Source organism: Trichomonas vaginalis, chromosome II (genome assembly GCF_026262505.1).
Source record: "Trichomonas vaginalis G3 chromosome II, whole genome shotgun sequence".
In the NCBI taxonomy this organism is placed as follows: Eukaryota; Parabasalia; order Trichomonadida; family Trichomonadidae; genus Trichomonas; species Trichomonas vaginalis.
In genome coordinates this window covers 8035199-8058001 of record NC_067204.1, presented here as the reverse complement: position 1 = coordinate 8058001, position 22803 = coordinate 8035199, and the positions used below count along the sequence as shown (strand labels likewise).

Below are 22803 nucleotides of genomic sequence, written 5' to 3'. Positions count from 1 at the left end.
AGACAAAAGTGCAAGCTTTTCACATTCTGCACATATAGGTGTAGGGTGCCAGTGATAGACCCTGCATATATATGTGCAGAATGGGAAAATACTCATACACATCAAATCATATAATTTCAACTCTCTGAAAATTTCATTATTATAGCTTATACACATATAAGTCTATTTAAACCCATATAGCAAATGATCATAATGTGAATAAGAACATGAAATTACTATTTTTGAGTGAGAATAAGTTATGCATCAGAGATAAAATTTGAGATATACATAATTTACTTATATCACACAAATATTTAATACTAGTTCTATTTAATTCCACTGTGTTTACATGAGTGAAACTAATATTGACGATCGTCGAAATCCAACATAAGGTTTTTGGAAACATATCATGAAAGCAATATGGTATATGCAGCAATGTATTCTGCATCAGATGCCACTGTGAAAATGGATATAACTCATTCCTATAGCGAGAAAAAGTATTTTGTCAGTTTTGGCAGAGAAAAAATGGAAAAATTTTGGACGATAAGAAAAATTTGGAGTATTCACACTGTTTGATGGACTCTAATCGATCAATCATCATTAAGATTCTCTTAGGAATTCAGACTCGCGTAGGAATTCAGGCACATATTTGAACTCTGGCGTTAAACAAACTCATACTTTCAACAAACTCAGATATCATTCAGACAACCTAGATCGCTCAGACAACTTAATTTTCCCTCAACCAACTCAGATCTCCCTCAAACAACTCAGATCTTCCTCAACCAACTCAGATCTCCCTCAACCAACTCAGATCTCCTTCAACCAACTCAAATCTCCCTCAACCAATTCAAATCTCCCTCAACCAATTCATCAGAACTCAGATCTTCCTCAACCAACTCATCAGAACTCAGATCTCCCTCAACCAACTCATCAGAACTCAGATCTCCCTCAACCAACTCATCAGAACTCAGATCCCTCAACCAACTCATTACCAAATCAGATCCCCCTCAATACCCCTCAAATCACATCAGACAACTCATTACCAACACAGATCCCAATCCATCTCCCACAACCTACTCAGATCTTCCTCATTCCAACTCATTACCAAATTAGATTCCCACATTGCGAACTCAGATCTCACTTATACCATATTATTCTTATCCTTAACTTTGTATTGTCTGAATAAAAACTTTATTTTTAATAAATTTCAATTTTTAATTTTTTTCTTAATTTATATTCTTATTTTCTATTCTAGAGTTAAAAATACCTAAATAATTTTAAAAATTCATCTTATCACTCTATATTTATCCTTAATTAAGTTGTGAATTTCATTTTTAAAATGAAAATCGCATAGAAGAAAGAAAAGAAGGAAAGAAGAAAGAGAAAAGAAAACAGAAAAAGAAGAAGAGAGGGGAAAAAGAGAAAAATGGGACATATTTGATGATCAGGCGTTATTTTTATAGTTCGCGCAAAATTTTTGATCCTAAAAACCGCTTTGTCTTGAGATCGAGGAAATAACGGCACTTTTCAGAATTCTACATCGAGATGATGCGCTCACGAACTTCTCAAAATGAGAGTATTAACGTCCAGTTCTCGTATTAACTTATAGTCGGGCGCATAAACTTAATAAATCCTAACGCTTTCAAAAAAAAAAAAAAAAAAAAAAAAAAAAAAGGGTATTGGGGCTTCCAGGCACTTCGTGCCCTCTAGCCCCGAAGATGTTTAGATTAAAATTAAAATTTTTATTCTGAAATGTTTGCTTTAATGTTTTTTACGGATGGAAATGAACTGAATATCGTCTGAGTCTTCGCTTGTTTCCTCCTCCTCTTCTTCTTCTTCGTCCGAATTGTCTTCATCTTCACAATAACCAGATAAGAAGATGGTTATTTTGGTTTGTTCTGGTTTTTTGAGAAGCATTTTGGCTGTGCCAGTAAAAACGAACTCAAGATTTTGATAGAATTGTCTGCTTGAGTGAGTGAATTTGCATACTGTAAGTGGCATTGCAACTCGGTTTGCTTGAACAGATATTATTGAAACTTCTTCTCCATCTGGTATCCGTTCAGGAATATCTAAAGCGGCTGTTGTGATAATATGCATATTGTTTTCGTAATGCAATTTTGGATATATTTCGAATGGATGTGCAGCTACACCAGCTGGAGCAACAATGGAAAGATTCCAGGAGAAAGAACCGTGTTTGTTTTCATCTTCTTTCCAATTGTAAGTTAAAGGATAAGGGCGAAAGTCTTTGAGTGTTTCATATAGCTGTTCTCTTAAGTTTGGTTCACAGCAAAGAGTGAATTCGTCAATTGCTTGAAGAGATATCATAGTTGAAACATAAGGCAAATTCGACAAGAAAAAGTCAACCATTACTGTCGGGTTTTGAACTTTGTTTTCTAATGTTTCGACTGGTTTTATTATACTTTTGAAATATCTATCATAGTCATTGTTGTCTGTTAAGGACAAATTGTTTGGATAATCTGCAATGAGTCTTCTATATCTTGCTTCTGTTGTTGAGAATGAGAAGACACCTTCTGGTTCTGTAGGAGTGTAAGTTTTTGGTTGAATTTGAGCTTCAATTTGTGTCTGATTGGAGTCTGATTGGACTGAAACAACTTGAGCTTCTGTAGTTTGTTCGACTTCGGCAGTTTCTTTTGGTTGAATTTGAGCTTCAATTTGTGTCTGATTGGAGTCTGATTGGACTGAAACAACTTGAGCTTCTGTAGTTTGTTCGACTTCGGCAGTTTCTTTTGGTTGAATTTGAGCTTCAATTTGTGTCTGATTGGAGTCTGATTGGACTGAAACCTGTGTAACCTCTTTGGACATACTAGTAAAGTATGAAGATATAAGTGTTTGACCTTTAAAGAGCTTTTGTAAAGAATTGTCAGTCATGCTACTACTGTGGTCTTCCATTAGACAAAAATGAACTGTTTTTTCGGACTACTCATAGAAAAGTTTAAAATAAACCGTTTTCGTCAACGGTAACCCCCTCTATTTTTTTATTTTATTGAAAAGTCTCCGTTGGCAAACCGTTCCATCTCAAATATTGAATGAACTATAAACGTTTTTTGTTTTCTATATATACTTTTTTGTCCAACGGTAAAACTTTTTACGCAACGTTTTTTGAGAGTCGTCGCCGTTGACTTTTTTGTAGAGCACTCAAAATAGTATAACTTTGTCCGGACAAGTAAGGGTCTATCGTCGCTACAGGAAAAGTTACAGGCGTTCCAAGGAAGTATACTTTGAGAAGCCTTTTCCCCTTATAGAATGAGATAGGACGGTTATTTTACAAAACTGACAACACTTTGACCGAGTAGTTTTTTGTGCTGAACAAAAAGTGTCATATAAACATCTGTCAAAAACCGCTTTTTAACTTCACTTAAATGCCACGTAAGCTACGTAAGAATATACGTAAGAGGAAGAGAGCATTGAAACATCCAATAGTAAAACTGACACCACAACAACAGTTGCAACAACAAATGCTGAATGACCCCACTATGTTGCAACAAATGTCAAGCAATCCTATGCTTTTAAACCGAGTTGTTGGTGCACAGAGTGGAGGTTTAAGAGCGGCACTTTTAGCGAAAATGGCAGGCTATGGTGGAGCTGCAGACGGAACAGCCTATAACCCTCAAAGTCAAATGAATTTGAGTTCACTCAAAAATCAAATAACAGATGTCAAAAAGTCAAACATAGACATACAGAAGCAAATAAGTGAAAACGAAAAGAAACTAGAATATGACAGACACACAAAGAAACTCAATGAGTTAAACGTAGAGAAAAAGAAGAAAGAAGAACAACTGAAAGAACTAAGTACAGAGGAATATGCGAAAAAAGTGTCAGAAAAAGCAGCAGAAGTAGCAAAAATGGAACAAGATGTCATAAATTTGAAAAACCATACTACTCAATATAAAATACTGAAAGATGAAGAGATAAAACAAAAAGCCCTGAAGACATATATGGATAGCGATGAGTATAAAAAAGAAGTTGAAGCAAATGTAAAGGCAGAAAAACTTTTACAGTTGCAAAACCAAACCGTACAGTATGAAAACTTAGCACAAGAAAGTAAAAATAACGACGCGGCTATGCAAAAGGCAATGAAAAGCGCAGAATATATAAAAGCTAATAATGACTGGTTAGATGCCCAAGCCAACGCTAAAGCAGCCCAGCTTATAGGGTCAATAAGGACAAAAATACAAGCGGATGAAGACAGTTCAAATGAAGCTTTAACAAATGCTGACTTTAAGAACGCCTTCGAAGCTCTTCATAGTAAGGTGAAACAAGTGAACGACTTCTCATCTGGAAAGAAACTGAAGTCTGAAGGTTTCGACAAAGAGTTAAAAGAAGTAGCACAAAATATGACGAAAATAACAGATGCAGCAACGAGACAGGCAGTTCAAAGTGCCTATGACGCCGTTAGAGCAACTGTTGTGGAAAGTCAAGAAAAAGAGTTACAACAGACCAAAACAGACCTAGTAAATGCTTTCTTAAGAACGAAAAGTCAGGTAGGACATTATGCTGCAGATGGAACATATGTGCCAGCTGGTGGAACTTATATACCACCAAACCCTCCAAGAGAAGCACCTGCACCAGGACTACCTAAAACATTTACATCGTCACATGGACACAGACACAGGCATGCACCAAAACCAGCACAACAACCACCTCCACAACCAGCACAACAACCAACACAACAACCAGCACAGCAACCAACAGTTCAAAACCCTGCACAACAACAACCACAAACAGAGCAAGGACATAAAAGAAGTAGAGAACAAGGAAACCAAGAATTCTTAAAAATGCTTAAAGAAGAGTGTGGTTTCCCAGATAGTATTGACTTTAGTGACAGATATAAAGAAGCTATTGGAAAGTTCAAGGATGGAAATACTGACCCGAACCTATTTAGCTTTATGGCTCAGCACCAAAACGGATATAATCTCAAACCTGGAAAATACAAGCTCGCTAAGGGATATGATTTAATAGCATATCATCCAAATGACATGGATGAATTTACTCCGAGATATTTGATGTCAGAGCTAAATGACAATTCAACTTTCGTCATGAAACGCGTAAAAAATAGAGACGGAACGAAAGAACAAAAGCTTATGAATGCGGATGACGTAGATAGGGAAATTGTTGAAAACGGTCTCGGAATATATGAAATGCCAGCAGATGAGGTACAAGAAACTCCACAGGAAGAAGTTCAGATACAACCAGACATGGAAGAAATAGTTCAGCAACAACAGCTAGAAGAGCCTGAAGGAAACGAACAAGTCCTTCCTTTGGAAACTAACTTCACAGAACTAGATGAAGATTTGGAACAGCCGAAAAATCTTGACCCTCAACAAGAGTATGCGGAGAATATGGAATATTTCCAAGAGTCTAAAAAAAATTCGGCTGACATAGTAGAAGAATATCGAAAAATGTTTGCCGACATACAAAAGACTCCAACATCAGATGAAAATATCCAGCATAGAATGGAAGAACTGAAAAAAAATGTACACAAATACAACAACCCTTTTTACTTACGAGCATTTAACGTTCAATCTTCGGATGAACTCGGTGAAAATAAAAGGTTAAATTTCAAGAAAACATATAGAAATGAAACATTGTTTAAAGTTCATTCAGAACCTAACCAAGATGGAAACAAACCTACTTTTGTTTCTGCAGACGATGGAACTACAATGAGATGGGGTCATAAAGCTAATCCGGATAGGTGGTTCATAAACTTACAACCACAATTCCAAGAAGTTGTAGACGCAATGGAAGTCAATGGTGAACGAGACATAGCTGGTATTTTAAGCGCGGCTTTAATGCCATTGAAAGATATGAAAGATGCAGATATTTTGGACCAGTATGAAATGAACATGGCTGATGGAAATATAACACCTGACGTTCTAGAACATTTATCTCAAAGAACTACACAGAACCATAAAGATGGTATATTTGGTGAAGAGTTTAGAAAGAAAGTTAGGGAGACAGAAGGAAGAGAACCTATTGTACATGACCTTGCAAACGAAAGTTTAAAAATGTCATAAAAACTTACTTTGCAGACAATGAACTGAGAAGGGATGAATATTTAAGAAAACTCAAATGGACAGTACCAAATGAAATGTTAGTATTGAAAAACATGTTCCTTGACAAAATAAAACCAACTACAGAAATAAACGACGCAAGACTGAAAGATTGGGTAAAAGCTTTCCCATTCACAAAAGATATAGTTGGTAACATGGAAAGAAAACCAGAATGGCTACAAAAACATATATTTGGAAACGAGCTTATTCCATATGGACAGGCACTGTTTGAAGCGCTTGAACCGGAAACTCAGGAAAGAGTCATGCAAACAATACGCAAAGACTCAAATACAAACTATGACAAACTCTTTCTAGGATATAGGTTACCTGAGATGGGCGACCAGAGCCCAAAGGCAAAAAGGACATGGGAAATTTACAACATACTAGGTGAACATGAGGCAAAGATGCAACAACTTGAAGCAGAGGGCAATGAAGGAAAAAGAAGAGTTAAAAACTCAGTCAGGAAGAAAGTAAAGCTTGGTCGGAGTGGGTTCTATTATGACATATAAATCCAACTATTCTATATTTTTACTCATATGAAATGTACGCCGCTCAGAATATAACGCCAACAGTTTTGGATGCCATGAATGGAAATGTTTCCGAATGGTATAACGAATGCGACAATGCCATTAGAAGGTCAGAAATAGTTCCTGGAACTTACGAATATACAACTGCTGTTTCTTATGGAAACGTAGGTGAGTTTGGAGAAGGTTCTTCAACAACAGTAGATATTGCTTGCGACAGGTTTCATATTATTTCTATTGACAACTCTTTCTTATACGTGGAACAAGACATTGAAATAAAACCTTCTGCCAAGTTGTCTGACAAGAAAGGTTGCAATGGAATTTTCTATGTCGGATACCAATATGCTCCAGAAGTTTTCATGGGATATAAGATATATTCTAACTCTGACTTAGTTCAAACAGTAACATGGGCAAACTATGAATGGTTCGCTTTGAGAAACTCAGTACAACCACAAGCTAGAGAACAAACAGACCAGTATGCAAATATTGAGAAAATAAGAAGACTTGACCCTAACGTTCCAGGAGTTTATGTTAACCTTTCTGGTTCAGATGGAACTGCTGCCACTAAAGTAAAACTGAAACTTAGAGTTCCTTTGTCATCTTTCCTCATCTTCAGGTTTTTAAGATACTTGCCAAACTGGGCAGGAAAAATTTCTATCGAACTTACTCCAAGCAAAAATAACTTAGTCATTGCACCAACACAAGACCCATTCAGCATTACTGTAGCTGGAACTGGTGGAGCCAAGTTCTGTGACTTTTGCAAAGACAAAGTTGACTTAGACTTTGGTTTCTCAAACTTCAACAATGAAGTAAACTATTATTTCAATGCTGCTGGAACTGCTTGGGACCCAGTTAAGTTCACATGCGAAAAGTTTGAATGCAAGAGAATAGAAAGCAGACTTGCAGTCTATATGTTGGACCCAGATATTTCAAATGCTTTAGCTGCCAAATATATTGCAGTTCCACTTATGTTCCCTATACACCAAATATCTGTCAAAGACTTTGCAGGTGAAGTTGGAAACCAAAGTGCTGACCCAGGTGCAAGAACAGATATTGCTTTAACAACTGCAATGAAACATGCAGATACTATGTTTAACTGTACTCGTTCACGAACTATAAATGACTATTCTTGTTTCTACAACCCGGTATTAAATATCATATAAACATAGATGGCAAATATTATCCAAGAGAAGAATATTCTACAGTTGAGGATATGAGGTCATACAACTTGACATTAGATGCTATGAACTTTAACAACAACTTCACAACAACCATTAACCCTGAAATGCAAAGTTCTATTATGCCATATGTGAAAGTATGGACTCATACAGGAGGTCAAAAAACTCAATATACAAATGGAGACCGTTCAAACTTTTGGCTTGGCATTCCATTTGCTGACTCAGAAGACTTTATGGGTGGTATTTCAACTGTTGGTACTGTACAAATACAATATACTGGTGACAGAGACGGTCCAGATGAATTGAAAGCAAAGAAGTTTACAAAACCAATAGCACTTTTCACGGAAGATGCTTTTTGAAGATTCGTTCGATGAAACCTGCTGGGGCTCCTCAGATTGGCATAACGACAGCTTCCATCGAGCAGATTTTGGCAGCAGGTCAGTAAGTTGTTCTTGAACTGACTTCTCTCCGTCAAATATTGACAGTACGCCAGTTTTGACATAATATTGTATTATAAACTTACCTTTAGAAATATCTGTAAGTTTTGTTGTTATATTTTTGTCGTCAAGAACTTTCACCATTTCAGTTATACCAACTTTCTTTGCTTTATGAAAATATTTTGGTTCAGCAAAGACTGCTATTCTATAACATTTTCCATTGTTTGTATAAAGAACTATTCTGTCAATGTATTTGTATTGTTTGTGTGTGTAAACTTTGTTCTGCTTCAATTCGAAGAGATACTCAAATACGTCCATCTTTTTATTCTAAGTAAAATGTCATTTCCGAAAAATAGAAGCGTAAGTGTTTCAAAAGGTTTAATGGCGGTGGCAGATGTGAAGTTAAATTCACCAACTCAAACAAACAGTCAAAGTGTTGTTGTCAATGTCAAAGAAAGAGATGTTGAAGTGGGGAAACCATACGAAGACGAAGATGGTATAACAATAGTTCCTGTAAAAGAACAACCAACATATCCTGAAGTTAGCAGAGACTTAAGTTCTGTTGCAGATATTCGAAACGACTACCAACAACTTAAAGACAAACTTAAAACTCAGGAGAAGATTTGTCAAGCTTTAGGTATAATGTTAAACTTGGTCGAACACAACCCTGTAAAAGTGAACTCATATGTCATTGCACCTCATGAAGTTTTGAAAGAACTATTGAAACTTTTGACAGAGGCAGACGATATAAACATCAAAGAAATAGAACCCGACATTAGTTGCTGTGGTGTTTCATATAATGTCATTGACAAGATATACGTTATGAAAGGAGGTGAAACGTTGAACTTAAATATAGTTTCCCAGACGTCATAAAAATATTTGACGACCACAACATTTCATTAAAATTTATTTGCTAAGTAAATGGCAGAAGACATAGTGGTTTATACTATTACGACTAAAAACCCTGAGTCATATAATTCTATAACAACAAACTTACAAAGTCCTCAAGGACGATATTGTAAACTGACCTTAAACACGATGACGACTAAAGCCTGTTTTGCTCTTTTGACACCAGAAGATTTTATTGTTGTGAATGGTAAAAAATACTCTTTGAAGATACTTACTCAGATATACCACCAACAGGTTTTGTTGACTTATTTAATACTTTAAGGACGGATGTAACATGTGCTGCAACTAGAGCAGGTTTCATTATGTTTGGATGTCCGACTGAGTTTAGTATAAACGATATGAGCTATAATACAAAACTTATATCTGGTTTTTACTACCAACAGTTTCCTATAACAGGAAAAGGTGTCATACAAGGTGTCTATTCCATTGACTTTAAGTACACCTATTTTATATATTGTTTCAAACTTAGGTTCAAAGTGCTATTCGAATGTCGACAGAAACTACTATGACCAAAAGATACTCATGCGTATAAACAACACTTTCTCTGCTGGTTTGCCTATTGTTCATTCGAATGCAGAGTTTTCAGCTTTAGTGAACTCAAACACTTTAGCAAACATAAACTTAACCTTAGTTGACGCAAACTTTGTTCCTGTAAAACTTTTATGTCCTATGTATTTGTCAATGACGGCAGAAAGTTTCGAATTGGAAGATGCAACTGGTGAAAGTATTGTATTACAAGAACAACTTCAACAACAAATAGCTCAAGAACAACAAATGCAACAAATAGCTCAAGAATAAAAAAAATATTTTTTTTATTTTTATAAAAATGTACAGAATAGATGTTTCAGATTTTTATGACTTCCAAGCATTCAGAAATATGTGTCCATTTCGAGACTATAACAAAGCAGTCGAGAATTTGAAACGTTTAGTCATTTATGTTGACTCTGCCCCAGAATGTTATGTTATGAAAGAATGGGATGTTGTCTTTAACAAACCAAGAGCAACAATAGTGTCTGAACAGGAATGTAGACAGAAACTTAAGAAAATAAAAGTTGTACAAGTTGGAATGAAGATGTTAGATGCTTGGGATATCTTATTGTCAAAGTTAGAAGATTTTTCAGTTCGTGGTATAAAGTTTTATACACCTTCTCCAAACTTCTATTCTATCTTCACTGGATATAAATACGAACAAGTAGAATGGAAAGAAAATATTATAGAAGCTTGGTTAGACCATGTCAAAGAAATTATATGCAATGGAAACGAAAGAGTCTATGAGTATATCTTATGTTGGTTTGCAAACATCTTACAACATCCAAGTGCTAAAAATGAAACTGCTCTCATTATAATTGGAAAACAAGGAACTGGTAAGAACACATTCTTTACAGATATTTTGTGCAAACTGTTAGAGGGCTATTCGAACCCGAATATGACAAACATAGAAAACATCTGCGGTAAATTTAACTCCTCAATTGAGAATATGAAACTTATAGTTTGCAATGAACTTCAAAGTATAGATACAACAAAAATTTTGAACTCAGATGCTTTGAAGAGTCTTATAACAGACAAAGTTGGAGTTGTTGAAAGAAAATATAAAGACCAAAGAGTTTGTGAAAATGTTGCAAACTTCATTATGGTTTCAAACAATGCTGTTCCGATGAAGTTAGAAAGTTCTGACAGAAGATATGTAGTTGTCAGAACGTCAGATTCTCATATGCAAGATACAGAATATTTTGACGACTTAGCAGAAACTTTGACATCTGACTTTTACAACCACTTGTTCTCATATTTCATGACATTAGATATTTCAAAGTTCAATCCAAGACAAATTCCACATACCGAAGAGAGACAAACATTGTTAGAAGCAAACAAGAGTGTTTATGAACTGTTTATAGATGAGACTAACTTTGAGTGTTTAGATGAAAGGTCATTGTACGATGAATATAAACAATATTGTCAAGAATATGGTTATATGGCAGCTTCTAAACGAACATTCTTGGCAAATGTCAAAAGTCTTTTAGATGTTCAGAACGGCGTATATACAAAGAAAAATTTTTCTGAGTAAATTTTAAAAAAATATTTTTTTATCCGATAGAAAAGATGGCAAAATTCATCTCAGTAAACAAGTACATGTCAGGACTTAAAGAAGAACTAGACCCATTCGCTTATTTGAATGTTTACTTCTACCATTTTGAAAAGTCTACATTTGACAAAGTTTGGAACATCGAACCAGTTAAGTTTGCTATTGTGACTAAAAATGGTGCGAAATTTGAAGACTTAGACATAGAAGGTTTGTTAACAGTCAAAGAAAGTTTTGACAGAAGTTTTCAAAACCTTAAAGAAGGCAAAGCATACAAACTTGTTATACCTTATGAACCAAAGAAAGCAGACGACTATGAATATTATGAGTCTAAGATAGTTGAAGTTCAAGGTAAATTGGGTAAAAAGATTTTAGAGTCTAAGCCAGTGTTTGCTCCTAAAGAGGAAGAGAACATTGACATTGACCCAGAAATGTTCTAAAAATAAAATTTTATTTTTACATGTCAAATTTCTTTTTCTCTGGAACTGGCTCTGGTTCTTTCTTCTCTTCTTCTACTTTCTTTTCTTTCTTCTCTTCTTTCTTCTTCTTCTCTGGTGGAGTTATGTCAAATTTCGAACCATATTTATGTAAAAGTTCTTTGTCCTTTAATAGCTCTCTATTCTGTTTTCTATTTCATCTTCAAGAACAGCGCATGTGTCTTCTTTGCATTCTAAGAACTTTTGTTGGACTTCATCTTTCCAATCGGCGTCATCTCTGTCAACAAGTCTGTCATTGACAAATTTTAAGACTGCTCTGCTTAATGTTTTATGGTTCTTGTCATATTCCCAGAAACAGAACTTTAGAACAAATTCACCTTTCTTGTTTACACTATGTAAGATTTTATGGTCGACAGATGTTTTGCTGTCAAAAAAGTTTGTCTCGAATATAGATAGCGAAATCGCTAGACATTTTCAAAAGATAAAAATTTTAATTTTTCTAAAAATATGTTAGAAAAAAAGTTTGCTGACATTGACAAGAAATTTGAGAATGTTTTAAATAAGAACAAGAGGAAGTTAGGAAAATGCTCAGATAAAGCCTATACATGACAAGTTCTTATTTGCTCAGAATGGTATAACACAGGTCTAATGCACCACCTGGGTCGGGTAAGACTTTCACTTATCTTAAAATGGCTGCACAACAACAAGAACTAGATGAGAAGAACCCATTCTATGAGTTAGTTGTTATTTGTAGTACTTCTGGTCAATTTGACCAAACCGTCAATTCGTTCAAAGATATTATAAAAAAGTCTAAGTTAGTATGTATAAAAGACTCTGAGTTGTTAGATTGGATAAAGAAGTACCAAAGAAGAGTTTTGAAGTACAATGCTATATAATGAGTATATAAATTCTAAGTTTAAAGACCCAAATGAGGAAATGCAGAGAATATTAGAGAAGAAACACTTCAGAAACAAACAGAAAGAGATAGAATACATTTCGAAGAAATTGGCAATCTTACGATTGGAAGACTTACCCTCACAGATGTCTTCTTATCTTAGATGACTTTGCTTCTCATCCTTTGTTAAAGAATAGAGAACAAGAATGTGTCGAATTCTTAAGAAGCTCAGACACTTTAACATCTCAGTTGTCATTTGTGTACAGACAGCAAAGAGTTTAAGTAAAGATTAAAGAGAATACTTAGATGACATAATTTTTGGATTGTCCGAAGACGATTTCATGGAACTTATGAAAGAGTCCATGGCAGGTAAGTTTGACAGACATGAACTATGGGAGAAGTATAAAGTCATACAAGACCCTCATACTTCTTTCAGAATTCATATCTACGCAAACAAAGTTCAAATTGTAAAAAGTCAAGCTTGAAAAATAAAGAGTTTTGGCGACCCCGAAAGAAGTCAGTCTAGAGAAATTTCACTGTTTTTGTTGCTGAATTCAATAAAAATATATTTTAGGTGAAGAGGTGAGATTTCACCTCTTTTTTCACCTGTTTTTTCACCCCAGTTATTTTTTAAATTTTGTGAAAACTCAACGGTTTGACACAAGCCCTAAAAATTATTTTACTCAGAATTTTGTTGCTGAATTCAGCAAAAAATAATGTTTAGGTGAAGAGGTGAGATTTCACCTGTTTTTTCACCTCTTTTCTCACCTGTTATTTTATAAGCGTTTTACATGAATTGTACGATGTATATTTGAAATCCTAAACAGTTTTGTAGCTTCTATTTCTTCTGTCAGTACATCGAATGTTTTAACGATACCGAAAGTTTCTTTATACTTCTTCTTGACGTCAGATAATAGGAAATCTTCTGCTGTTGGATAGTTTTTGTTCAGAAATTCTAACATGTCCATTTTATCTTCTGCTGGTTTTTCTGCTTCTTTCTTTAAGTCTGCATAGTCGTTTCGCATACGTTCTATCTCTTTGACTGAGTAGTTATATTTCCTCATTGCTGCTTTACATTTAGAACATTGTGGGTTCATTTTTGCGTTATATTCTGAAACCTTACCTGCTAAAACAACCAAGGCGTCAATTGCTCTCTTCATCTCAAACATAGCGGGTCTTATCTGTTCATTCCATACCTTACCCCTACTATCTTTATCTCTTATTTCCCATACACATTTTGCAACTAATGAAACAAAGTTGTCGTAGGTCTTAAATTCTTCAGATTTGTAAAGGTCAGAGATGTTCTTATATAACATGTCGCAATCTTTGTCCATAACCTTATGGTTGCAATGAAAACCAAGGAATTCATAATTTACCTTTCGTATGAACTTCTTTATTTCTACTGAGTCAGTTGGTTTCACTTCAATTTCGTCAAATTCGGGAATAGTGAGTTTTTGTTGCTGAATTTCAGGCAATTTGGGTAAATGGTCAATAATGTCCTGCATTTCATAAAGATACTGTTCATTTGTTTCATCCTGTGCGGTACAGTCTAAATTACATGTTAACAATTCCTGCTTTATCTTCTGGATTTTTGTTTCGAAAGTATATGAAGAAGGAATGAAGTTTTTCATCTCTACCAACATAGATGTTGGATTCATGACTAGCGAGTTTGGTGCTGTAGTTGTTTGTATTGCTGTTGTGCCGATTGTTGAAATCATATTTTTTATACAAAATAAAAAAAATAAATAAAATAAAAAATAAAACTAACTTTATTTTTTATTTCGGGAAAATTCATGAGGTGAAAAAACAGGTGAAAAAAGAGGTGAAATCTCACCTCTTCACCTAAACATTATTTTTGGGTCATTTACGCTCATTACGATGAAGTTTCGACAAAACATTTACGATGAAATCATGAAAATTCATGAGGTGAAAAAACAGGTGAAAAAAGAGGTGAAATCTCACCTCTTCACCTAAACATTATTTTTGGTGTAAATTTATGACAAAATTCAAATTGTAAAAAGTCAAGCTTGAAAAATCTAAGTGTTTAGTCTTAGTAAGATGGTAGCTTCTTAAAGCAAATACCATTGCTGAGTTTTATGTACGTGAAGAGAAGTACAATGAATTCAATTACGAGTACAATTGCAATGACAACTAAGGCAACTATTTTTGTCTTTTGCCAGCAAGGGTACTTCTTCTCTTCCAATGGTTCGGCAGAACTATACTCACTCATGAGAAATGCCAAAACGGTTTAATAGAAAAAGTGTCATTTTTTCATGTCCGAAGACTCGAAGGTGCAACACTTCCAAAATACCGACGAACTCAGAAGAGCAGCATGGCAGTATCTTCTTGACAACTTCTTTGAGTTCTCCAGGTACACCTTGGAAAATGCTGAAGAACTCCGACACAGAGAATTTGGAGAAATTGCACTCCAATACTACCTTGACAAACAAAGGGTAAACAAAGGGTAAATTAAGACTAAAAACTTAACGTTTAAAAAGTGACATTTTTATGAGCTCCGAGTCACCGAGAAAACTTGGTCAGATGTTAGCAGCTTACTTCCCCGAGGAGGATGGAAGCGTTACATACATCAGGTTCAAAAACAACGAACCTGGAATTGCGTACCAAATTCGCAATTACATGACCATGGAAGAGTACGAAAGGTTCCTACAAGAGAAACCAGCTCTAAACAACTCAGAAAAGAAAGAATAAAAAGTTTAACTCGTAATTGTTTATTTTTTTACTTGTATGGGCAAGCTGCAAGAATGAAGTCGACTATCTCAGTCTTTGTCTTGACCAGTTGGACTGCTCTTGCGAGTACGTCTGTTTTGCGGTCTCCAGCTGGTGTCTGACCTTCGTAATTGCGCATGTTCTTGAGAGCTCCAACTGTAAATGGTTGTAGGATGAAGAGTCTCTCAGACTGCTTGAGGTAGTCTTCACGGTCACGAACCGAATCTGTGGTACGAGTCGAATCGGTCGATTTGAGGGAAGAGACTGAAAGCCTGTCGTCTTCCATCGGGGCTGTGGCATAATCTTTGCGTAAACGGTTCAGACCTTCTTCGAACTCTTGGTCTCTCTTCGATTGGGATTGAGATTGGAATTGCTGGGGTGGAGCTTGCTGGAACATCCAAGGGTTGGGGAAGTAAGGCATAGGCTGAGGAGGGTAGTTCGGGAAGCCTTGTGGTAGGTAGTAACCTTGAGGTGGAAATTGGTAGTAAATCGGAGGTACTTGCTGGAACTGAGGTTGCTGAGGTGCAGGGGCTGGTGCTTTAGGTTCCTCTGGTTTGGGAATGGGCTCGGTTGGTGGTACGTCGGACATCTGTTTGTGGCTTAACCGTCGGAAGGAAAAACCTTTCCTGTCGGAAGGAAAAACCTTTCCTGTCGGACATCCGTTTGTGTCCTGTCGGAAGGAAGAACTTTTCCTGTCGGAAGGAAAAACCTTTCCTGTCGGAAGGAAAAACCTTTCCTGTCGGAAGGAAAAACTTTTTCTGAAGTTCGACCAAAAGTTCTCAATTTTCGAAAATTTGAATGGTTTACGGACGGACAACTGGAAGAGTCCTTCCTGTCGTCGGGAAAATTTTTTCCAGTTGTCCGGAAAATTTTTTCCAGTTGTCGGGAAAATATTTTCCTGTCGGATGGAAGGACTCGGAATACCAGAAGGATTTGACGAGGCAATTTACCTTATAGAGATAAATGAAGTTGTTAAGCAGTACTTGCGCAGGGTAATGAAGCCCAAGGTCAAGTTCACCAGTATTTCTGGAAGGTCTACACTTCAGCTCGAGACTTCGACTGGAATTCCAATTCAAATACCAGACGGGACAGCCTACGACGACATAAAGGACGCCAAAAGAGAAGCTCTTGTTAAGTTCCTAAACAAACGTCCTTGGATAAAAATACCAAACAAGGAGAACCCCCTACCCCATATGAAATTGGCAATTCAGTCTCTCCTTCACTTCTCGGGTCAGCCGTTCTACATAACCTGTGAAGGCGACATCCAACCAGTTCAGTCAACCTTAACGTTTTGAGTAAAAACATTTTTTTCATTTTTTGAATGAAGCAAGTTAAATTCGTCCCACACCAATCTCAATGGACCGATGAAGAGTTTCAAGCCATGGTTGAAGGCGTTGAGAACGACATAGACGGCGAACTTGAAGGAGCTCAAACCACAATTGCAACCAAAATTGCAGAAGTCAAGGAACAAATAGCTCCACTTAAAGCTACCAAAGCTACTCTTGACCTCATGGATACTTACCGTTTAGAAGTAAAGAGTGGAATAAGACAATTAAAATTAAAACTTCTAAACTACGAAGCTATACTCCAAAAGTTAGCAGAAATGAGAAGACTTTACCAGAGCTACTTACATGTAAGGGACTTACCTTCATGCAGTCCGACCAAAGATGAATTTTCTGACATTGTCCCAATTTTGTCCGAAAGTCAGCTCAGATGTTTTGAACTGCTCCCAACATATCCAGAATATGAACGTTTGCCTGAACTCTTCCGCAATCTCAAAAAACGTTTTTTGGTTCTCATGTTCGAAACTTTTATCGGAAGAGACAACAAACGTTCAGAAGAAGAACAAGATATTATTTTAAACTTGTTGTATGACATAACTGTCATAACAAGCTTTTTGAAGTAAAACCGCCATTCTCAAACCACTTCATTTTTTCGATGTCCGAACAAGCACCGAAGCCGAACACAATGGCAGATGTCCTTTCAATGTTGCCAGACAAGCGCCCAGTTCAAATTCAAATTTTGAATTTGAAAGCTCATCTGACAAACACCGTTAAGACTCTCCAAAGTAGTCTTATGGAAGAGATGAAGGGACTTAAAGGTGAGTTCCTCATGAACCAAGCTTCCAATGAGAAAGTCCTGAACGATTTGACGGAAACCTTGCGCATTTACGCGAGAGAGAACCGAGACCTTGCCAGACTCATCTACCGTTTCTTCGAAGAGATAGACGCCATCTGGAAGGTACTCGGAAAGGACAGAACATGCAACACCGTACTTCGTGAGTACCAAATTGAAGAAGGAATTGTCGAGGAAGAAGAGGAAGAAAAGAAACACGAAGAAGAAGAGGAAGAAGATGAAGAAGAGAAACACGAAGAAGAGGAAGTTTGGGCAACCCTTGTTGCCGATGACGCTTACGAAATTTCCCAACCCTACCCATACCAAATCCGCAACAAGGAGACAGGCAAGGTTCTTACCCCAGTCCTCAACAACTTGGGACACTTGAACCTTAACCTTCGGAATCGCGGTTCAATCTCCATGGGCAAGCTTGTCGCAATTCAATGGGTTCCAAATCCAGACAAGAAGACGAGGGTCAGACACATTGACGGTGACAAGCTCAACAACCGTAAGGAGAACCTCGAGTGGTTCTAAGAGTAAAAAAATTTTATTTTAGGGGGAAACCCCAAGTAAATTTAAGTTTTTATTTAGATAAGTAGCTTAAATTACGGATAATTTGGATAAGTAGTTCCTGACCTCTGAATTGAACTCTTTCGTCATCCCAGTTGCGTAGGAGGTCGTCCCAGAGGAGTTGGTAGAATTGCCAATCCAAGGACGATTTGTCCTCCCAGGCATTGAGGATGTACTGCTCGTAGAGTCTCATGACCTCTGCCTTGCACCAGACACCCTCTCCCTTGGAACGTAAGGCTTCTTCGAAGTGCTCGAATGCGATTGGCTGCTTGACCATCTGAAATGACACTTTTTGTCCGTTTGGTCAATGTTTGTGTCTCGTGCCATAGTCGACGAAAATACAGACAAACAGGTTATATATGAGTTTGAGACCAAGAATTCCCACATTTTAATTCAAATTCGAATAAAAATTTTTTACTTCATGCAATGTTTTATTTCTGTGCCGTCTTCAAGTATGCCCCAGTACTTACGCTTGGAGAGGACATGAACTTCGGTGAAAATTTTGTCCAATTTGAATTGACCCATCTTTTCACCGACCATTCCCATTTCAATGAGTTTGTTGTATCCTTCTTCGTTCGTCATGAGTGCGTCAATGTTCTCATAGTAAACCTTCACTTTGGATTTGACTTCGGAGAAGAATTTGTTGTAGTTGTCAAGGACTGCCTTTGCGAACTGAGGGTAAGACCAATGTTCGACAATAGGTTTTAATGTGGTTACTAAGCCACTTTGACCTTGAGTGAATTCGTACTTCAAAACAAAAGGAGAAAACCTTTCAACAAAGTTGTCGACCTTCTCATAATGTTTACTCTTCATCTCTTGAGGTTTCTTAATGGAATATCCCCATGTCGAATTCATAAGCAATTTCAGTGTCATTGCGAGTTTGGGGTTTGAAGCTTTCCTAATATCATAGAGTTGTTGTATGACTTTTCCAACTGTATAGTTCCTTCCTGGGAACTCTCCATCTTCGTTTGGAATTCCAGTCGGGATATATTGGACGAACCTCATGTATGCAGCGTTAAGGTCGACATAGTATATTTTTTCGTATGAGTCGAACTTGTCGCATCCAATCGGACCAGTTCGTGGAAATTCAAGCGAGTCTCTTATCTTCTGAGAAACCTCGCCTGTTATCTCATAAACATCGTCAAAGCAACCTGTTTCATATAAAACCTTCTGACCTAACTCAGATGCTCTCCAATACAATTTGACGTCGATTGGATGTCTCAATGGAAGTTTGTTTATAGCATCTTGAAGTTCTTGCAACCTCATTGGAAGTTCTTCTGGTTCAGGTTGGTATCCGAACAATCCAACTCCTTTTGGAGCTGTGTACTTCTTTTGTGCTAGAACTTTGTCTGGAACAACTTTTGGTCTTGCTAACAATGAAAAGTTTGTTTCGTCTTTTGGTACAAAAGTTTCTGTCAGCTTGTCATCTGGAATTGGTTCCAACAAAGCCTTTCTCGAAAAGAATGTTTACAGCTCTGACAATGTTGCACTTGCCTTTTCCGAACAATGGGTTTGTAAGACTTTCGTTCAACATGAAGTGGTTGTGGACAATTGCAATCTTCAACCATGGTAAATTGAACTCAACAACATAGTCGTCATGTGAAGAACCTTTAGCTGTAGGTATGTTGACTCGATATTGACATTTGCCAACGGTGCAATTTTTGCCAATTGACCTCTGAGAATGTACCTTGTCTTCACACATGACTCAAGATACTTCATCTTCTCATCTGTAACAAGACCAGAGTTCCTGAGACATGTAAGAATGCAAGGTTCATTGACAATTGTTTCAATTGAATTGTAAATTCCATACCTTGTCAAGTCAATGTCAGACTTATTTATGAACGGGAAGTATCCAGCATGTTGTCTGACTGCTTGCGGGTTAGGTTGGTACCATTCAAACTTCACGCTTGCAATTCCTTCAATTGCATTCAAAATGTCTGAGTCGGAGTCAAACATTTGTTCTCTCTTTGTAGTCTTGAAAGCGTCAAGAAGTTGTGCGGCTGTTGTGACATTGCCATGTGCATAGTAAATGTGACCGTCCAAATCTGTTATGGTTAGTCTGAGATTGTATCCTTTCTTATTTCCGTCTTGTATGGCAGCAAGTACACCCATGAAGCCTTCTTTGTTCTTTCCTTCGTCAAAGTTTACTGTAAAGGTTCGACCAGATGTAATTTGACTTCTAACTTCACGATACTTTTCATATGCATATCTTGTTCTTTCCATGGGAGCATGTGCGTCTTCACCTTTTCCTTTTTTCCTTCTCAAAGGATGCAATTGTTCGTCATGTTTCCAGTAGAATCTGGCAAAGCCGTCGTGTCCTTCAACTTGAGGTTCACTAACATCGAAAGGCATGTCCATAAGACGTTCTTCTTCTAACCTCTCTAGTCTGTTTGGATAATTTGCACGTGCTGTTTCTAAGTCCATTTCGTAGCGAAGACCAGACAATTTGTCATAGACTTTTATGGGTCTTCCCTTCCTATATTTAAAATTCTTCGAAACTCTCCAACCATATCTTTGCAACTCTGCTTTTATTCTAGCAGATTTTCTATCCATTCTATATGGGGGCATTTTTATAAAAATAAAAAAATATTTTTTTCTTTACTTTACATAACCGCCTGCTGCCATAAGTCTTTGACGCCAACCCATACCAGCTAATGAAGGTTGACTTGGTTTAGTTTGGAAACTAAACTTTGTTTTTGGTTTATCTTCAGTTTTTGGTTTTTCTTCTTCTATCGTTTTTCGTCACTTTTCGGTTCCTCTGACTTTACCTCACTTGCAGGTATGGTTGTGTCGTCAACATCTTCGTAAATATCATATGCCATTTGTTTTTGTTTTCCTTTCAACTTTTTGTGTTTGTTGTAAAGTTTAGAATATTTCGACTCTAAGTCAATGAGATGTTCTATAATGAACTGTTGGTCGTGAAGTAAACTTTTCCATCTGTTGTCTCGAAAGCTCCTTCAGACTTCAATATTTTATTTGTGAGAGTCTGTTTCTTTTTTGAGATACTAGCCGTTCCATTTCTATGAAAAGTGACTTGTAGTTAGGGTTTGTATTTCCAGACCTGGCACTTTCTATTATTGAATTTTTCTCTTCATCTGTAAGTTCTTTGACAGGTTTTGACAATGGTTCTGAACTTTTGTTTGTGTGTCAAATCTACCGTTTCAACTTCTTCGGTCATTTCATCTCAGTAAAAAAATTTTAGTTTGGTTTGTTTTCAACTGGTTGTTTAGGTTTTTTAAGTCGGTCTAAAACTTCCTGAGGTATAGGAAGAACTTGACAAACACGTGGTGTGTAACTGCTGGAAGCCGACAAATCCATCTTGAACCCATTTGTCTCAATGCTGTATTGTTCATTTCATCTCAGTAAAAAATTTTACATTCCCCAAGTTTTGAGGTGGTTGCGGTTGGTTATTGTTTACCCACTGTTGTGCATGGTTATATCCTCTGTTAAAGAATCTTTCACCTTGGTCCATATAGTGTCCTGCTTGGTTATAGTAGTCATTTGCTTTGTTATAATAGTTTCCTGCTTGTCTTCCTACATTGTCCATCCATCCTTGAACTTTTCCTCTTGTTTCAGGATTTGGAATAAGATTTGCTGCATCTCGTGCTACATCCCAACCTTTCTGTACAGTTTGTATAATAGGTTGTGCTTTCTCTTTAAGTATACCTAATGTACTCAAAATCTTCCTTCCAATTCCAAATGCACCTCTGGCTATTGTTCCCACTGCGGGCAAAAATCTGGATGCAACTCCTGCTAATGCGCCAAATAAACCCATTTCTTATGGGTTAAAAAATGACGAATCCAAACAAGGACCCCTATGTTTCTAAAGCGACAAAGAAAGCACTCATGGTAAAAATCTTTAGTTCAACACCAAATGCTTGGTTTATGGATATCTTGGAAAACATTCCGAGGTATAGAGAAGATGGACCACCATACTGGCTAATATTTGTCGGTCAAAACACAAGATACTGTGAAGCCATACCATTACAGTCCAAAGCTATTTTAGATATCTTAGCAGCTTTGACAATATTCGTTGACAAATACCATCCAACAAAACTGACATCTGACTGTGAAAGTTCTTTCAAATCAGATGATGTAAAAAACTATCTGCGTTCAAAAAATGTAAACCAATATTTCATTGTCGACCAAAACCATTCTGCTCTTGGTGTCATTGACGGATGTATAAAAATGTTAAGAGACTTAAACCAACCACAAGGTGGTGAAGCAAATGAAATGTCATATGACGACAAATATAGACACTTCTCCATGGCAAAGATGAGACAAGTTTTAAATATTTACAATAGCCGTAAACAAAAAGGTTTGGGAAACCACTCCCCGAAGAAATGAAAAACAACCCTGACTTAGAGAAAGACTATATATTTAATAATTTAGTCAAAAGAGACAAACAAGAAAGAATGCCGGGCTTCAAACTTCAGAAAGGTGACAAAGTAAAAATAGAAATACCTAAACGCGACCCATATGAAAATACTATTGACTATGACAACAATGGGAACTCGACAGGTACTCACATTCGTGTTCGTAAAAATAGAAGAAAGTATACAAGAGAATATTATGAAGTTTTAGGCAAACATGGCAAAATGTACACACTGCAAGCAGAAGATAAAACTACTATTGTCAGACCTCGTTTCAAACTTGTCAAAGTTCAAGGTGGTATACTTTCAAAGACAGTTCCTAACAAATATAAGACAACTCCTGACGAATATGCTAAAGAAGTTGAAAATGACGACTAAGCATTTCTATACCATGCGTAAACTGTCATGTAAGGTGGCATGTATTCTTTACTTTGTCCCGTTGTTTGCGTATATCCTGAAACGCGATGTGTATGGATTCCTCCTCCCTCAGTGTTATTCCAGTAACAATTTA

At 36.7% G+C, this 22803-nt stretch overlaps 17 protein-coding genes and 4 pseudogenes across 21 annotated transcripts, besides 1 other annotated feature; 14 read left to right on the top strand and 7 right to left on the bottom strand.

Moving 5' to 3' along the window:
- Positions 1-543: 543 nt before the first annotated feature.
- Positions 544-1168, top strand: TVAGG3_0505720 (uncharacterized protein; the record flags this gene model as incomplete). Its single annotated transcript, XM_051236784.1, has 1 exon — positions 629-1165. The coding sequence occupies one exon, from the start codon at positions 629-631 to the stop codon at positions 1163-1165; it is 537 nt and encodes a 178-aa protein (XP_051094608.1).
- Positions 1169-1623: 455 nt separating this feature from the next.
- Positions 1624-22803: part of a mobile genetic element that runs on past the window's edge.
- TVAGG3_0505710 (uncharacterized protein) lies at positions 1741-2346 on the bottom strand (the record flags this gene model as incomplete). The annotated part of the gene is made up of 1 exon (XM_051236783.1): positions 1741-2346. The coding sequence occupies one exon, from the start codon at positions 2344-2346 to the stop codon at positions 1741-1743; it is 606 nt and encodes a 201-aa protein (XP_051094607.1).
- TVAGG3_0505700 (protein of unknown function, DUF4106 family) lies at positions 3360-3854 on the top strand (the record flags this gene model as incomplete). The annotated part of the gene is made up of 1 exon (XM_051236782.1): positions 3360-3854. A coding segment is annotated over one exon (495 nt), but the record flags the coding sequence as incomplete, so codon positions are not given.
- TVAGG3_0505690 (protein of unknown function, DUF4106 family) lies at positions 3936-5381 on the top strand (the record flags this gene model as incomplete). The annotated part of the gene is made up of 1 exon (XM_051236781.1): positions 3936-5381. A coding segment is annotated over one exon (1446 nt), but the record flags the coding sequence as incomplete, so codon positions are not given.
- On the top strand, positions 5400-6197 carry TVAGG3_0505680 (annotated as a pseudogene). Its single transcript has one exon. A coding segment is annotated over exon 1 (798 nt).
- On the top strand, positions 6934-7349 carry TVAGG3_0505670 (uncharacterized protein; the record flags this gene model as incomplete). The annotated part of the gene is made up of 1 exon (XM_051236780.1): positions 6934-7349. A coding segment is annotated over one exon (416 nt), but the record flags the coding sequence as incomplete, so codon positions are not given.
- On the top strand, positions 8571-9106 carry TVAGG3_0505660 (annotated as a pseudogene). The gene has a single exon. A coding segment is annotated over exon 1 (536 nt).
- On the top strand, positions 9621-9896 carry TVAGG3_0505650 (uncharacterized protein; the record flags this gene model as incomplete). The annotated part of the gene is made up of 1 exon (XM_051236779.1): positions 9621-9896. One exon carries the CDS (start codon positions 9621-9623, stop codon positions 9894-9896), a length of 276 nt encoding a protein of 91 aa, XP_051094603.1.
- TVAGG3_0505640 (uncharacterized protein) lies at positions 10165-11160 on the top strand (the record flags this gene model as incomplete). The annotated part of the gene is made up of 1 exon (XM_051236778.1): positions 10165-11160. The coding sequence occupies one exon, from the start codon at positions 10165-10167 to the stop codon at positions 11158-11160; it is 996 nt and encodes a 331-aa protein (XP_051094602.1).
- Positions 11226-11615, top strand: TVAGG3_0505630 (protein of unknown function, DUF4108 family; the record flags this gene model as incomplete). Its single annotated transcript, XM_051236777.1, has 1 exon — positions 11226-11615. The coding sequence occupies one exon, from the start codon at positions 11226-11228 to the stop codon at positions 11613-11615; it is 390 nt and encodes a 129-aa protein (XP_051094601.1).
- On the bottom strand, positions 13644-14225 carry TVAGG3_0505620 (organellar and viral DNA polymerase type B; the record flags this gene model as incomplete). The annotated part of the gene is made up of 1 exon (XM_051236776.1): positions 13644-14225. A coding segment is annotated over one exon (582 nt), but the record flags the coding sequence as incomplete, so codon positions are not given.
- TVAGG3_0505610 (uncharacterized protein) lies at positions 15016-15216 on the top strand (the record flags this gene model as incomplete). The annotated part of the gene is made up of 1 exon (XM_051236775.1): positions 15016-15216. One exon carries the CDS (start codon positions 15016-15018, stop codon positions 15214-15216), a length of 201 nt encoding a protein of 66 aa, XP_051094599.1.
- TVAGG3_0505600 (uncharacterized protein) lies at positions 15245-15823 on the bottom strand (the record flags this gene model as incomplete). Its single annotated transcript, XM_051236774.1, has 1 exon — positions 15245-15823. One exon carries the CDS (start codon positions 15821-15823, stop codon positions 15245-15247), a length of 579 nt encoding a protein of 192 aa, XP_051094598.1.
- TVAGG3_0505590 (uncharacterized protein) lies at positions 16140-16471 on the top strand (the record flags this gene model as incomplete). The annotated part of the gene is made up of 1 exon (XM_051236773.1): positions 16140-16471. A coding segment is annotated over one exon (332 nt), but the record flags the coding sequence as incomplete, so codon positions are not given.
- On the top strand, positions 16619-17109 carry TVAGG3_0505580 (uncharacterized protein; the record flags this gene model as incomplete). The annotated part of the gene is made up of 1 exon (XM_051236772.1): positions 16619-17109. A coding segment is annotated over one exon (491 nt), but the record flags the coding sequence as incomplete, so codon positions are not given.
- TVAGG3_0505570 (HNH endonuclease family) lies at positions 17311-17883 on the top strand (the record flags this gene model as incomplete). Its single annotated transcript, XM_051236771.1, has 1 exon — positions 17311-17883. One exon carries the CDS (start codon positions 17311-17313, stop codon positions 17881-17883), a length of 573 nt encoding a protein of 190 aa, XP_051094595.1.
- Positions 17933-18196, bottom strand: TVAGG3_0505560 (uncharacterized protein; the record flags this gene model as incomplete). Its single annotated transcript, XM_051236770.1, has 1 exon — positions 17933-18196. One exon carries the CDS (start codon positions 18194-18196, stop codon positions 17933-17935), a length of 264 nt encoding a protein of 87 aa, XP_051094594.1.
- TVAGG3_0505550 (DNA/RNA polymerases family) lies at positions 18334-19089 on the bottom strand (the record flags this gene model as incomplete). Its single annotated transcript, XM_051236769.1, has 1 exon — positions 18334-19089. A coding segment is annotated over one exon (756 nt), but the record flags the coding sequence as incomplete, so codon positions are not given.
- On the bottom strand, positions 19410-20472 carry TVAGG3_0505540 (annotated as a pseudogene). Its single transcript has one exon. A coding segment is annotated over exon 1 (1063 nt).
- On the bottom strand, positions 20518-21097 carry TVAGG3_0505530 (annotated as a pseudogene). The gene has a single exon. A coding segment is annotated over exon 1 (580 nt).
- TVAGG3_0505520 (uncharacterized protein) lies at positions 22263-22670 on the top strand (the record flags this gene model as incomplete). Its single annotated transcript, XM_051236768.1, has 1 exon — positions 22263-22670. One exon carries the CDS (start codon positions 22263-22265, stop codon positions 22668-22670), a length of 408 nt encoding a protein of 135 aa, XP_051094592.1.